We start from the raw sequence: 15,243 nt of genomic DNA on the forward strand, positions 1-15,243 counted from the left end.
AAAGACTGCACTCCCATGCTTTGTGTTTATGTTTTTTGTTTTTTGCATGTGCCTGTCCCTGTAAGTGTCTGCGCAAGGAGACATGGTGAGTGTGTGAGGCTGACACATCCCTCACCCTGTGCAGCAGCAGCACGGTCTGAGACAAGGTCAGGACCCTGTCTGTCAAAACACACCAGCAGATACATGCAGCACACATCCTCAGGGCAGGAGATACCACACAGGGGAGGGAGACAAGAATTAATAGATAAGGGAGAGGGGAGGAAAGAAGCACGGGGAGGGAATGGGAGGGAGATGATGAAAAGGACATGAGAGTACCAGGGGAAACAAGATGCAGGGGACCTGAAGGAGAGAAGAGGCGAGGGGAGCAGGTGGAGAACATGACAAGGGGATGAGGTCAAAGCCAGAAAAATTACGAGAAAACAGCATTCAAGTTGTCTCAGAATAATGAAAAAAACAAGAACCTGACCTCAAAAACGTAGCTGAAGGACCCCTTAACCTAGTAAAGAACTTTTGAAAGTCTGAAAAAAAATCCTGGGACAGTTGAGCATAAGGAACCTAACTATTTCGCCTCTTACATATGATTTTCTTTTCTCACATAAAACTTGTAATATTGTTTTAAAATGCAATTATTTATTGGTGTCATTAAAAAAGATAGATGATATAACAGCTTCCCATAAGAGAAGCAAAAACCTTTGGAGCTCCCCTTATAGACTGGATGCAGTAAATGTCACAAATCCTTCCTCCATATTAACAGATGGGACAGAAATCAAACTTTGAACTTAAAATACATGACAAATTATTTTTTCTAAAACTTTTTTTCATCATTAAAGTTAGTTTGCATCAACTGGTTTACGTCTCAGTGTTTTTTTTTCTTTTGATTGGTAATTTGATACTATTAGAAGTTGTATAATGCAATGATTGACAGCTCTGTGGACAAATGCCGCTCTTGCTGCGCTGTGTGCATCGGATTAGCAGAGTAGTGGATGAGCAGTAAGGGAAAACGGAATGAACTGTAACATATGACTTACGCTCAAAACTGACAAAATAATCTATTCCACTGGAGGTGGTGCCAACTTGAGGGATCTTTGCCTTTTTACTCATAAATTAATGTTGTGCTTTAGTTAGTGGAGCATGGTGCACGTCCATTAATAGTTCATTAGTAATAGTAAGTAATTTTTTAAAAAATTTAAAAAACGGTTTACCTTTAACTTCTGTTCAATTCACTTTTCTTTAGCATCGACACTTTCGCGTTACCTCACTTCACTGCAGGGCTACTTATGTGTTGTTCTAATGCTGTGAGTAACATCGAGTTGTTATTCTAGCATCCATGTTGTTTCCAAATCAGGACTTAGAACTTTTGAAAACAACAAAGGACAAATAAGGCATCCTGTCTCAGGGAGCTGAATCATCCCAGGGACACCTGAATGCAGCAAAAAAAAGTTTAAGCCCGTCTGGAGGTGAGAGGCAGAGGAAGTGACAGGAAAATTCGAGTTTATTGGAAAGTGAATAACTGGGCCGAAGGGTATGCAAGGAAGGGGAAATAGTGTAAGATGCACACAGTAGAGCCCGGTATAAAGTAGATTATAGGGGCAGAGGAAGACGCAAGGAGAGAAGTGCTGGGGAAGATTTAGGAAGCAAGGCAGTGATGGAGAACTGCAGTTAGGACGTACAGCAGGGTGAGGATACAGAACGACATGAGGTTAATGAGCAGAACAGCAGGCAGGATACCAGAGTTAAGGAGACAAGGCAGGTGATATTAAGGGAGTAAGGAGATGAGAAGGCAACTGGGCATCCAAGACAGGACATAAGGAGGAAAAGGATAAATTGTCAAGGTTGCATAGAGGCAAAGTTAAACGACTTGATTTCATTACTTCTTTGAAATGTCACAGATGTGACAGAAATTGAAAAGCAGATGCAAAGTAGTTCGTTTTGGATGGTGGCTCCTCTTTGGGTATGAATTGGACTGGAACAGTCTCTATCAAATTTCTAAGTTCATTTCATTTTGTGGTAGAGCACAATACAGAGGAGGGATTCAGAATTGGGCCAAACAGCTTGACAAAAAGGGAAGAGAAAATTGTTTTGGCTTGTTATCATTCTCTTGGTGAGAGGAGAGTTAGAGACTGAGAGAAGAAAAAAAAAAACGAAGCGCAGAGGGAGAGAAGAGACGGCGGGACAACTGAGGGGGAAATGAAAAGAGGGGAGAAAGAGGTGGGTGGGAGGGAAGGGGATGCAGACATGCCAGTGTACCTGGGCATCAGCTGTGTGAAGGGAGGAAGAGGAGAGAGAAGAGGAGGAGGAGGAGGAAGAGTGGAGAAGGAGGTCGAGAGCAGCACCACGCTAGCGGGAGTTACATTGGAGGAGCTCGAGCAGACGCTGCTGGGAGAGAAACAAGGGAGGGGGAGGAGGAGGAGGGGAGGAGTGCCAATGTCAATACTGGCTCTTTGATGGTCAGTCAACACAACTCTGGATTAAGAATAGACTCCTCTTTCTCTTCAATCGATTTTTTCTGACTTTTGGAAAACGTTGCCAAGGAAACATGCGTTAAACGATCATACTTAAATATCATATATAATTTGTGTTGAATATATCTTGAAGACTGTCAAACCCTTCCAAAACAGGTCCCTTTGGTGTGCTTTTTAACTGGCATTTTGGATCAATCATTAAATTTCACACTTCAGAAGAACCAGATGGCAGAAAAAAATGTGCGAATGCCAAAACACTGCTGATTCCGGCCAAACTCTCGTCGCTGTCAGCTCAGCCTCATCAAATGCTAAACTTGGCAGGATTCATCATGCTCTTTGTGTTTTACTGATTTTTGAATATGCACTAAATCTAATTATTAAAACTGAATTCCCTCTCACAGGGCAAATCCCCCTAATAAACCAATTACCACCACTTTCACTTTGTTTTATACTACATTTTAGTAGCTGTGCACGAATCACAAAGAATAACCAAATTATTCATGTGTTCATATTTTAACACGTTCCAACTTTACCCGCCTGGTCATGGATGTCAGCCCAAGCTCATTCAACCTATTAAAGACTTTAATCTTCCTAAAACTGTTTGATGCTCATTTTTAATCAAACATGATTCAAGCTCAAGTCAAAGTGTTCAATGGGATCTAGTTTCTGCTGGTGCCCATGTTCTTTATACTGGTTTGATATAATATATATATATATATATATAATAGCAAGCATGTGTGTGCACCGTGTGTTGGTCATGCACTTTGGAGCTGATCCTTGCCCACTGTATTCGATGCTTGTGTATCCACAGAGAGCACCGCAGCGCATCTCAGATCCGTTCCAGAAACGTCTCTCTGCTCCACCCTATGTAACAGAGTCTATTTTTAACAGAGCTCACGTCCAGCATGTGTTAAGCTGAACAGAGCAGGATATCAGACACAGATACCTCACAGAGCATTTTGTAATTATCCAAATAAAAACACAACGTGCAGACTGGCCTTAAGACTTAGCTTTTTACGCTGGCTTTTAATTTTGAGTAATTCATTTTAAGCTGTGGACTACATATTTATAATCATTGTTTTAAAAACATTTATTTATCTTATTTAGTTATCTATTTTTGGGATTTTTACTTAAACTGATTCTTTATTTTGCTTTCTACCCTTGATTATTTTAACAACTGGACCGTACTGATTTAATTTTATTTAATTTATTTTTATATTCTATTTTATTTTATTTAGTTATTCTTTGGGGGCATTTTTGCCTTTATTTGACAGGAAAGCTGAATAAATACAGGAAATGTGGAGGGCAGACTAGGACTAATGCCTCTGTATGTGGGGCACATGCTTTATCTGCTAGGCCAACGGTGCCCCAATTTTATTTTATTTTAATTCATTGTTTATTTAATTTATTATTCCACCCATTACTGTTGTTTTCTGTCTCTCTGCTCTTTAGTGAAGAACTTTGGACTGTATGCTTGTATGTATGAAAGGTGCTTTATAAATAAAGTTGAGTTTATCTTAAAAATTGTTTGATTATTGAAATATTTGTTATAGATATTAAAAAACAGCCACAAATCTTTGACCCAGGTTGATCACGACTGGACTTTCAGCTGTTAACCATGTGCAATTTATTTCTAACAAAGTAGAACATAATTCTAAATATTAAATTTAAACCAGAGAAAACGGAACGCTTGAATCATGTAATGAACTCAGCTATTTTAGAGGCACTAAAAACACAGAATGAATTATCTAAATTAACTTACACAATAGCCTCTTGTTAGTTAGTAGTCACTGTTTACATTGATATCATGACATCAAATCCCTCCATATCATCTTCGCATGGTCTCACGTGACTTAGAGATCTTACAAGTCAAGCTGCCCTGAGCTTCAATCTTCTGTGCTACCCTTCAGATGTTCTACCAGGGCAGGGTGTCGGACATGACAAAGCTATGACCCCTACAGAATGCAGGGCACATGCTTGCTACGGAATCATAAGGTGAGGCACTTGTGGATCTAAAGGTGTGCACAATTTCTGCTTTTTGACTTTTCAGTCATTTCTTGGCAACACTGCAGCTTTCTGGCTCAGAGAAATACCTGGAAAACTTGAAATTAGGATCCATTGATTGATGATGTTGGGCTTGTTTGGAGTTTGCCATGATTAATTAAATTCAGAACATTAACAGCCTTAGCATTTGAGCTGTCTACATGGTTATGCAGCCTCAAGGTTAGCAAGTTAAATGTCAAAAAGGTCTTTGAATGAGCCTGTCTAAAAAAAAAATAGTTAATGAAAATGTGTTTATTTTTGTCAAATGTGTTTTCTTAATTAATGACAGAAGGCTTGAATGCGTGCCTTTGTAGTGCAGGGCATGTGGTTTCCTTGGGGCACTTTATCAGCCAACATGCTATTTGTGGCGCACAGCTTGGGTAGCAGTTAGAAATAAATTAGGAAGACATATTGGAACAGACAGGGTGTGGTTTAACTTTTCCAAGAGGCCCATTTTTGGAAGGGAACAATGTCAAGTGAAGGCATAGAGTGGCTCGTAGAACTAGACTGTACAGCTCAGAGTGTTCAAGCAAAATAAAGCTCTATAAATGTTTCTCTTTTTTACAATATCCAACAAAGCATCATGTTTTTAATGACCATGGTAGCATTGACATTACCCCATCCTTCCCTTTTATGCATCTCTATGGCGTATTTAAATTTTTGTTCATTTCCAGTGACCGATTACACGTGCAGCCCACACACTGGAGTTGTACAGGGAGAGCTTTAAAGCAGATGGCATGTAAATGAAGCCTGTTCACAGCCTTTTCTCTTTTCTCCCTGTTCCCTTAATTCTGCTTCAAAATAAAGTGCTGTTATGGAAATAATATGAATAATGGGTGAGAGAGCAGGAACAGAATCCTAGCTGACAGGTAGAGTGAGGCGGAGGGAATTTAGGCCAGTGGAGACTTATGCAGAGCAGAAATACATGGAAAGTTAGGGAATTTCATAAAGCCACGATAACTTTTAGGAATCATGAGTTTGATCCATTAGTATGACTCTGGTTTATATGACTCATAATAGTGAGTGACATTTTGCCAGTACCTGCTCCTTGAAAATCTTCCCCCAAAGAGACTGAAAACGGTTCTTCAATCTAAAGCTTCCGTTTGCATGAATTAAAAAACATTACACTCTAATGTTTGACATTTAGAATCATTAGCAGGTCCAAACTTACAAGTTAACTCATTATTCATTATTTTCCTGATGAATAATAAATGGCAACATCTTTCCAAAACTGCTCCCATCGGAATGACAACTTTCCCATTTTACATTGAAGGTGTCCGTGGTTGAATGTGTTTTTTTTCCTGCCACTTGAAAGCACTGATCTGTACAAGATACAGATTAATCTACACTACAGTGCCTGAGACCTTTTCTCTCAGCCCACTTCTCTCTCCCGCGGCTCGACTCTACCCTCCGAATCACACTTTGTTCCTATGTTAGCAAGAGTCAATGACCCTCTGCTATAGTTCCTGCTTCTCCATCTCCTGATAACTTGTTACTCACTCACCAGACAGACACACACTTCAAGTCCCAAGACCCACACGCACATGCACAGGCACGCACACAGGCACGCGCACAGGCACGCGCACACACACACACACACACACACACACACACACACACACACACACACACACACACACACACACACACACACACACACACACACACACAGACACACGTAACACGTAACACGGGTGAGGCCAGTGAAGGGCAAACAATCCCCACACTGACCAGTGAAGCCTGGGCTTCCTGGAGAGATGTTTGGGCAATACTCTGGAACTCCAGCTCTATCAGACTCTGTCAAGCACTGATGGACTGTGCATGTGTGTATGTGTGTGTGCATGTAAGTGATGGAATACAGTGTCAAAAAGTGGTTTCAAAGGAAAATACAAAATACAGGCCTGTTCTCACACCAAATTGTCCATTATGTCAGTTTGGTCAGAGGCCCAAAGTGTCAAATAATGAAGTTGAAGGTACTTCTCTAGTGTCACTTTCATTCAATTCAGTGTTCTATGCAGCATTGTCCAATGATATTGTATTGAGAGCTCTTAGGTGGAGTTTAGGAGTGCAATCATTGGTTCAAATCCAAGCTGCAACCTCCAGTGTGGAAAATGAAGCCATTGCGGAACAGGAAAAGACTGCAGTTCCTTGATTGTCCACTTGAATCTAGCTCCAAAAGCTAGGGATACCCAATCAGAGCCATTGACTGTATAATACATGTTCTCAGTGATGTCACCCATTGTTTTTTTTGGGAGCAATCGCCATATTGGAAATGCAGACGCAACCTAACTTTTGGAGCTGTAGGTTCTTCCCTTGTGTCACTTCTGATCGCTTTTATTCAGCTTAGTGTTCTATGCAGCATTGTAGTCTAATGATATAGCATTGAGAGCTCTTAAGTGGAGTTTAGGGTGCAATCAATGCAATTCACTGCAATTCCTTGAGTGTCCACTTAAGGCTTGCTCCTGGGAAACTCAATCCCAGCCATTGACTCTATAATTCATGGTCTCTGTTAAGTCACTTATTGGTTTTCAAAGCCTATTGATGGCAGTTGCCATATTGGAAATGTTGACGCAGCCTAACTTTTGGTCATCCTAACATGAGGCAAAGAGGCAGAGTTGAGGCAGGTCTTTAGCCTCCTCACTAACAGCTACAGTGTGCCCGTCTGTAAGTCAAGTCAGCCATGTCCCTAATTATGCGGTATGGTATGAGATGGATACAAATAAATGTGTCACCAAAATTGTATAACACATTACTACAATGGCATTGATGCACCAATGGAAGGAAGCAAATCTGGGAAAAAATGGCCACCAGCTTCTCTCCTCATTATGACCCAACAAAAGTGTTCAAAATTCAGACAGTGGTGTATTCTGTCTGATACAATCTACATCAAAAATGTAAGCTGCTAATGTGTTTTATACAACAGGGACCAAACAGCTTAAAAAGACGCAGAGCCAACCTGCTGCTGACACATACATTACATTAAAAGAGAGACATTAATCCAGACTTTCTGATGAAGTGGGCTTCCATGATTGTGAGTATGAGTGGCCGCCTGTGTCCGTGCTTCCTAGTGTGTGCGCGCTGTGGGACTCATTTGCATGTGTCTGTGTGAGCAGGCAGATCGATGTAACTGAGACCCCTCCAGCCGTAGCCGGGAGCTGGCTGTCTCTGCAAACACGAGAGCATGGTAATTGAGGCATCAAGCCATTCCCTCTTTGTCTCTATGCAAAACATGAAGAGCAAGTTAATGGTCCAGCAGCGAGGAACAATGGAGACCGCTTTCAATGAATGCAGTGATGGAAATAAAAGGGAGAGAAAGATAAGCATTATTATTCAGTACGAGGCTGTGCAGGAGGGCATGATGCCCGTCCTCAAAGCGACACTTTATTTAAATAATTCTACGTTCTGAAAGTTTGCACATTTATGCATGTTCTATGTTTTTCTAACGCAGTGCACTTTATGTGTGGCTCCTTTTCCATATGTTCCTTTATATATGTTTGACTGACACTTTCAGTTTGTATGCAGCTGCTGTGAGTGAATGGAAGCCATTTCTACACCCGGTTGACTCCATCATTGTACTGTTTGTGTCGATCTTGGACTTGGTCTGGTGGTCTCTTTATCACAATCCTCTCTTTATACAAGGGGGCATACTTGTAAAAAAAAAAAAGCTACTCTATCAGGCAGAGAGGTGGCATTGATGTAGATCTGTGTGTGTGTAGAAACAGACAAATTATCTCACAATGTATATAAAAATGTCCGTGGACGGATATCAATTAAATTCTGTCCAACCGAAAAGAGAAAAACGATTGTTTCTCTACCGTGTGGGGGCGTATATGTGTGGGGGAGAAGATCTGTTCTCCGATAGAGTTCAAAGTGGGTGTGTGTTTTCATGTGGGCGTGTGTGAGTTGAGCTGGCAGAGTACAGAATTGGACAGGAGTCAAAGAGCAAAGTGGTTGAAGCAGCTCCTCCCCTCTTTATCTGCTCAGTTGAATAAAACATGGGAACAGCAAAGAGACGCTCGCAGCAATAAACAGGACGATAAAGCACACATTAAAGCACCTGAGTTGACAGAGAACAGCAGCAGTAAACTGAATAAGAGACTGAATTATGTGGTTGGGCGATTGGTTGTTTGATTGTGTATTACTTTTGGTGTCATAAACTTCAATGACAAATTTAACTTTTGTGGTGCTTGTCACAAAGGTCGACAACAAAAGGCTTTCAGGCATCACCAACTGTGACAAAGGAATGATGTTGTGCAAATGTATTTGCATTTTGCATTTACAGGCTTTTCTTATACTACTTCCTAAATCATAATTGTATATTTTTATGACTGTTTCACAAGACTTAATTACTAATTGATCAATCAATCATCAATCAGTCTTTATTTGTATAGCGCCAAATCACAACAAACGTTACCTCAAGACGCTTTTACAAACATAGGAGGTCTAGACCACTCTATGTCAAATTGATATCAGAAATGTAGGCAGGTCACATAGTCAAGCTTGGCCTACAGAACGTCAGCTGCTCTTGATGCCATCCCCTATCAGCTGACAGCTTAGCTGATAACATCTAAACATCCAATTGGCAAATAGCAAAATGGGCATCTATTTAAACAGCTTTTTTCGGCATACTCTTACTACTTTTCCTGTCTTTGCTGTTGCTCTTCATGCCATAGCTTTTCATGTATGCACATGAAAGAGAGGTGAGGTGTGCTCTCCCCACCTCAGGCTTTGAGCTCCCAGACCAGAGCCATACCACCAAAAAAAACGTATTGCATTGACATGATCAGTACTCTTTGAAGAGCATTCTCGACTGAAATAATGATTTGTTTTGCTATTCTTATGTTTATAAAATTGCCTTTTCTGTTACATTGGACAAACTGCTGCACTGATTTCCAAGTTTGCAAATTTCCCAAAGAAAGCCTCAGCAATGCTACGCTGTCAGTCGTTGTATGAAACCCACACAATAAAAGATACAAAGTTATGACTGGCCCAACTCAAATAAGGGCAATAAAAATGTCTAAATGCTAGGGGTAGGGGCCAAACATTGTAGCCAGAGGACACAAAACAGGAGCTCACTTGTTTGTCTTACTCCCATGACACAATAGACTGTTTAACTGTACTAAGAGCTTGCCTGTTAGACACAAATGGTTCCTTATAAGTACCTCCTGAAATGTCATGGTCCATCTCTTTAGAAGCTATTTCATTCTTCAGTCCACTCAGAGGGACACGTTTAACAACAAGGCTGTAATTACTGAAAATGTACGCCAAGGTCCTCTTCTCACCCGGGGCTGCAAAAAAACCTGTCATGGTGTCATTTCAAAATTTTAAACACCATGTTGTTATAACGTATTGCCTTCCTTGACCCAATTCTTCCCAATTTCTCCACTTTTAAGTTGTGAAAATGACCCAAACTGAGACATTATTTGGGCCTAAGTGCTCCAGGCTGCCACTTAAAATCAGAAGTAATGATTCTTCTACTGATTGCTGCAGTCTGAATGGTCTCCTCTTGCCACAAAAATCTCAGAATTGAAAGAATCATGATTCAATAACATCAAGCAGACCGCTGGAAGATATGCCTCAGTAGCAGGGACTGTGAGTATGTGCTTTAATTTTTAAAGAAGAAATTTTGAAAAGACAACATTGGGCTTTCCATTCTGTTTGTAAAAATTACAAGAGGGTTGTCACTTCTGTAAGACGAACTTCTGTCTGTAAATGTGTCAGCTGTTATGCAAGTGACACCTCTTGAACCTCTCTCTTATCTCTTTTCCATTTCTCGATGTACACTTTTCAATGTGAGAACTAATTAGAAAGCACAGACGGATAAGTTACTCACTGAAAAAAACATTAAAAAGGTTTTGACCCTGCCAGTGCATTTTATACGATTTGCAATTGGAGTCTCTCAATGCATTCCTTTCAGAGTGACTACTCCTATCAATGGATTAAACTAATCTGGATTATAGCCGAGTAGTGTGTGACAGTCGATTGAATGTGATTGAGTATACGATGGAGTGTTTGTACACATGTACATGTCAGTGCAACATGCTAAGGGTATTAAAATGTGAGGATGATAAAGTGAGCTATAGGAAGCTTACAGTGGATTGTGTGTTAATTGATTGTATGCGTGTTTGTGTCTGTGAATGCATATCTACCTCCTCCAGATGAGCAGTCCAACCCCCATGGAGAGCAGCATGATGAGGGCGGCCACAGAAACAACGACGATGATCACCACAGGACTCTGCTCGCTGGATGCCAGGGCCACTGGAAGTGACAACATACAATCAGCACACAATGATGAAGTCTGTGGACTGTACACAAGAAGGGGTATTCTTGGTTTTTAAAGTTATACCAATGTAGCGGTGCCTTTAACTTGCATTCTAACTAATGGCCAGCAGGGGGCAACTCCACTGTTTGCAAAAAAATCCATTTGTATGGACCAAAATAGAAGAAATAACACGACTTCTCCATTAATTTATTCCCAAAATAGACTTGTTCATTATGACTTAACTGTCTCAGTTTCAAGTTTCAAAAACAACTTGGTGTTACTGTGTTCAATTATGGTTCCATTTGGAGCAAGAAAGATGCGCTAGGATAAAGATATTTCAGTCAGGGTGGAGACGTTTTAATGTGTAGCCATCCTGTAAAATATCACCACTTTTGGTTGCATAGAAACAAGATGGCCAAGAGCCATAATGGAGAATGTTGGCTACGTCCACATCCTTTATACATTTATGACAAAAACAGTGCAGGGTGTGCAAAAAATTGCATCTGTGCTTGTTTGAGCTTATCTTTATACCACAAAGACAACTTTAATACAGCTGAATGCCGTGCATGAATTCATTTACTGTTCATTAAGTGTGTACAAGAATAGGAGATAAGGTGGGAGAATGCACTTAAAGGAAGTTGATTATAATAGGTCCATGTAGTAGACTTCCTGGCTCTCTCAACCACAATACTGGATCCAAATCAACAGATATTTATTATTTCAACACACATTTAAAAGCATCAGAAATTTTAATGTTTAAATGTGTTGTAGCACTCCAATTGGCAACCAATGGTAAAAATTTTACAAATGGAAGATCATACTTATAACACATCACATGACCTTTTCGTCCTCCAAGGCAATGGGAGGGGTGAGCAACGGAGTGTTTCAGATCAATGCTTCAAATTGGTGGCGATATCACTAACTATTCCCATTTCTACAAACTGAACCATTAAGCAGAGACATATTTATTGACTGCCTTCCCTAAGGTCAAGAATGAAGTTAATCCCTACACAAGTTTCAGCATCATGAGACATGACAGAGCAAGCAGTAGCCGCTGGTAATCCTCCAAAAGCTGAACATTAATTTTAAACGCATAAATGTGAACACTTACCATTAAACACACTCTCTTTTTCCCCTCTGAATTGAAGCAAGCATCTGCCAGCTTTTACTTTTGGCTTACAATAAATCAACAAGCATCCTTATAAAGTTACACTAGCCTCATGCATAATTCATTAAATTGTATTTTGTTGTAAACTTTTGAAAATCTTTTTTTTTTCTTGCAGGACTTCATCTGGTACATGGCCACTGGAGGCTGCTGGGTTGCTGCCTAGTGAGAATAAGGTCATTTGACACTTGATCTCGCCTCAGGCAACTGAAGCAATCTGCATATCGATTGAGCAAAAAGTTTTTGTGCAACTGAGACCTCTCACGCTGCAAGTGTGTATCCCAAGCTGACTGAAAAAACGAAAGAGAGTTTGGAGGAGCTGTTTTTTGGCCAGCAGTGGAAGATACTGGTGGTGTAGGGCAGCTCTCTGGTGAACTCTATAAACAGCTAATGCATAGCTTGGCTAAATACTTGATTTTGATTGGCTGGAGGGTGTTAATTAATTCCTAACATGGATGCCTTCCAAGTGGTGAGGCAATGAAATGCACACAACCAGACTCTGGCAGTGGCATAGCCAGACTTTTTTTGACTGGGGTGTCCAAACTGGGGCACTGACTTTTGTGTGGATGGCAAACATTAGGTACTTACCCCAAACCTAGTAGCGTTATTTCCACTATCCCAAAACAACATATATTTGAACTTTGAATATAAAAGAACAAAAAAATGTTTTACTCCTAGATAATTTTTAACTTTGAAGTTAACCAAACAGAGTAGCAACATCAAAATCTGCCGAACTTCCTTCTTTAAGAACTCAAAAAGAAGATTTTTGTCCCAAGTGACCATTTACAGTACCAACAAAAGAAAATGCGGTGCATTGAAATGCAAAGAATCTACTTGCAGCATGTTGGAAAGCAACCCAAAAAGTAGATTTCAATATACATGCTGCCTCTGGCAAAGCAAATAGTCGATCGTGGCTCAGGATTTTAGGGTAGCCATTGGGGTGGCCAATTAGCCATCCACTGACTCTGCCACTGGACCTTGGAACTACACAAGAGACCATCACAACTTTTTGTCTTGATGGTGATATCACTAGCATTATGCTATGCTATAAGGAGACAATAGTTACATTAGTATTGCCTATAAAAGTCTGTACATGTCAAACACCTTGTCTCTCAATGACATTTAATTAATGAGCTTGTTTATTGATTATCTCAAATCATTTAATTCTTTATTAGTTGGTCACCAATTGGATTCTTCATTTGTTTATTTTCCTTGTGAATTCTGTTGTTGTTTTTGTCCGTGCACATCTGTCAACTGATTTGTTTCATTCCATGTTAACCATGTTATCCACTTCTTTTGTAAAATAAAAATAAATCAAAGAACTGTTCCACAGCTTACTAGTCAAATCTCAAGTCTTCACACATAATTTCAGACACAGCTACACCCCCTTTTCTCTCTCTTTGCACTTTCACTCTATCAGTTTGCCTCACTGTGTGGGCTGGCCAGGTGCCTGCACACACAAACCCCCTATCACGCTCTGCCCGAGACGAGGGAGTGAAGAGAAAGTGAGGAGAAAACGTGAGGAGGCGTAAAATGGCTACTCACACTCGCCAAGTGTCTGCAGCTCCAGGGGAGCACTGTACGCTCCATAGTCGATGGGAGGTGGAGAGGAGGAGGAAGAGGAGGAGGAGGATAAAGAAGAGGAGGAAGAAGTAGAGGACGAGGTTGAGGCAGAGGAGGAGGAGAGAGGAGAGGAAGATAGGGGCGAGGCTGGTACTGGCGTGGAGAAAGGCCGGATGAGGAAGACATATGTGGTGCCGGGTTTGAGGTTGTTGACACTGATGCGCGTGGCGGCAGTCTTCACAGTAGAATAACTCTGATCCTTTTGTTCCTGCCGAGACAGAAAGTGGAGAAAAAAAGTGAGAAAGTGAGGAAGCGAAGAAAGACAAACAGGAGGAGAAAGACAAGGAGCGAGACGAGTAGGTGGAATCCATTTGTGAGATGTTGGTTTCCAACAGCACAGTCTGCAACGCTCGGGGGAGACATGCAAGACATTTTTGTAACCAAATCAAGGGCTTTTGGTTTTATCTGTTGATTCAGTGGAAATGGGTTTCAAAGAATCAAAGAAAGTCTCAAAGAATCAGCCAGATTGCAACAAAAACCAGAGGAGTTAAACTTGTTTAAGCATCTTTAAAAAAGGAGTATCAGTCTGTGCTTTTGAAATCAAAACCAGACTGTAATAAAAGCCTGGCTCGACTCATTAGAGAGGAAAATAACCAGTCATGTTCCTTATCTATTTCTCTCTGTGAGTATGAATCACAGCTTCCCAAAATGTGCACACAATAGGGGCAGTGAGTAGGTGACACAAATTAACATGATCACTCCATTTGTTGTCTCATATGTTTGTTTTCTTCCTAAGCAGCACAATCTGATTAGCATCCTTGCCTTGTTTGACAAACAGTCCTTAGTGTACGTCTGCAAGTCCTGGTCTGTGCCTGTGAATAAGATCACTCACACTGAGGCTGAGCTTGCATAACTGATCCACTCATCTGCCAAATCTGATTTGTGTGCAGGAGGAAAAAAAAAGAAGGGATGGTAAAATAAGAAGAAGTGAGTTTTTGATTGTGAGGATTCTGAGCCGCATGCACAATCTTTATTGCTTGCTTAATATACAGCCTCGAATAGCATAACAAGAAGAGGTAATAGAAAGCAGAGAGTCATAGAGTGATTTAATATAGTAGGTGACAAAAGAAGGGAGGGATGGAGAGGAATAAAGACAGAGAAATATTGAATCCTCGCAAAATATCAGCGGGGAGAAAAACAAGAGTCGGAGATGACGCTTTGTAATATCAAGACATGACTAGGCAGTGAATTAGTCATTACTGTCGTCAACAATGTGTTGTTTTTATAGCCCAGGAGAAGAACATTCTGAGTACCTCATCGTGTTATCAAACCTTTACGCTTCACAACAGATGTGACTCTGCAAGCGCATGTATTGGTATTTTTTTCTTATTGTGATGTAATATCATGCACTTTTGTTAAATTATTCACCTCATGGAAATCTGTAGAGTCTTAACTATGTGGTTACTTAAGTCAAGAAATTAAAAGCATTTCAATTTGGGTCTAAATACATATCAGAAAAATTGACTCATTTAGGAGCCTTTATATAAAACTGAAACAGAATTTTTTGACTTTGGAGATTAATTTTTATTGGCAGGGTGTGAAGGCATTTTGAGAGTTCAGTCTTCAGACTACTGACCCTGCTAGTTTTGGCTCATTAAGTCGTAATGTGTTGGTGAAGTTGATGCTGTAAATCTTTCAAATCTACCACCCAATGGTTTCCTATGTTTAATATATTTCTTTTTAAGTGG

At 40.4% G+C, this 15,243-nt stretch overlaps 1 protein-coding gene across 1 annotated transcript in view; it reads right to left on the bottom strand.

Moving 5' to 3' along the window:
- The window catches only part of LOC117828239 (ephrin type-A receptor 7-like), a 203,196-nt gene that overhangs the window by 28,298 nt on the left and 159,655 nt on the right, over positions 1–15,243 (bottom strand). Inside the window, exons 7-8 of the mRNA XM_034705270.1 lie at positions 13,478–13,763; positions 10,655–10,763 (exon numbers count right to left, since the gene is read on the bottom strand). Of these exons, the coding sequence (XP_034561161.1) occupies positions 10,655–10,763; positions 13,478–13,763 (395 nt within the window). The remainder of the gene's footprint in view (positions 1–10,654; positions 10,764–13,477; positions 13,764–15,243) is intronic.

The sequence above is a fragment of the Notolabrus celidotus genome, chromosome 16, assembly GCF_009762535.1.
Source record: "Notolabrus celidotus isolate fNotCel1 chromosome 16, fNotCel1.pri, whole genome shotgun sequence".
Classification (NCBI taxonomy): domain Eukaryota; kingdom Metazoa; phylum Chordata; class Actinopteri; order Labriformes; family Labridae; genus Notolabrus; species Notolabrus celidotus.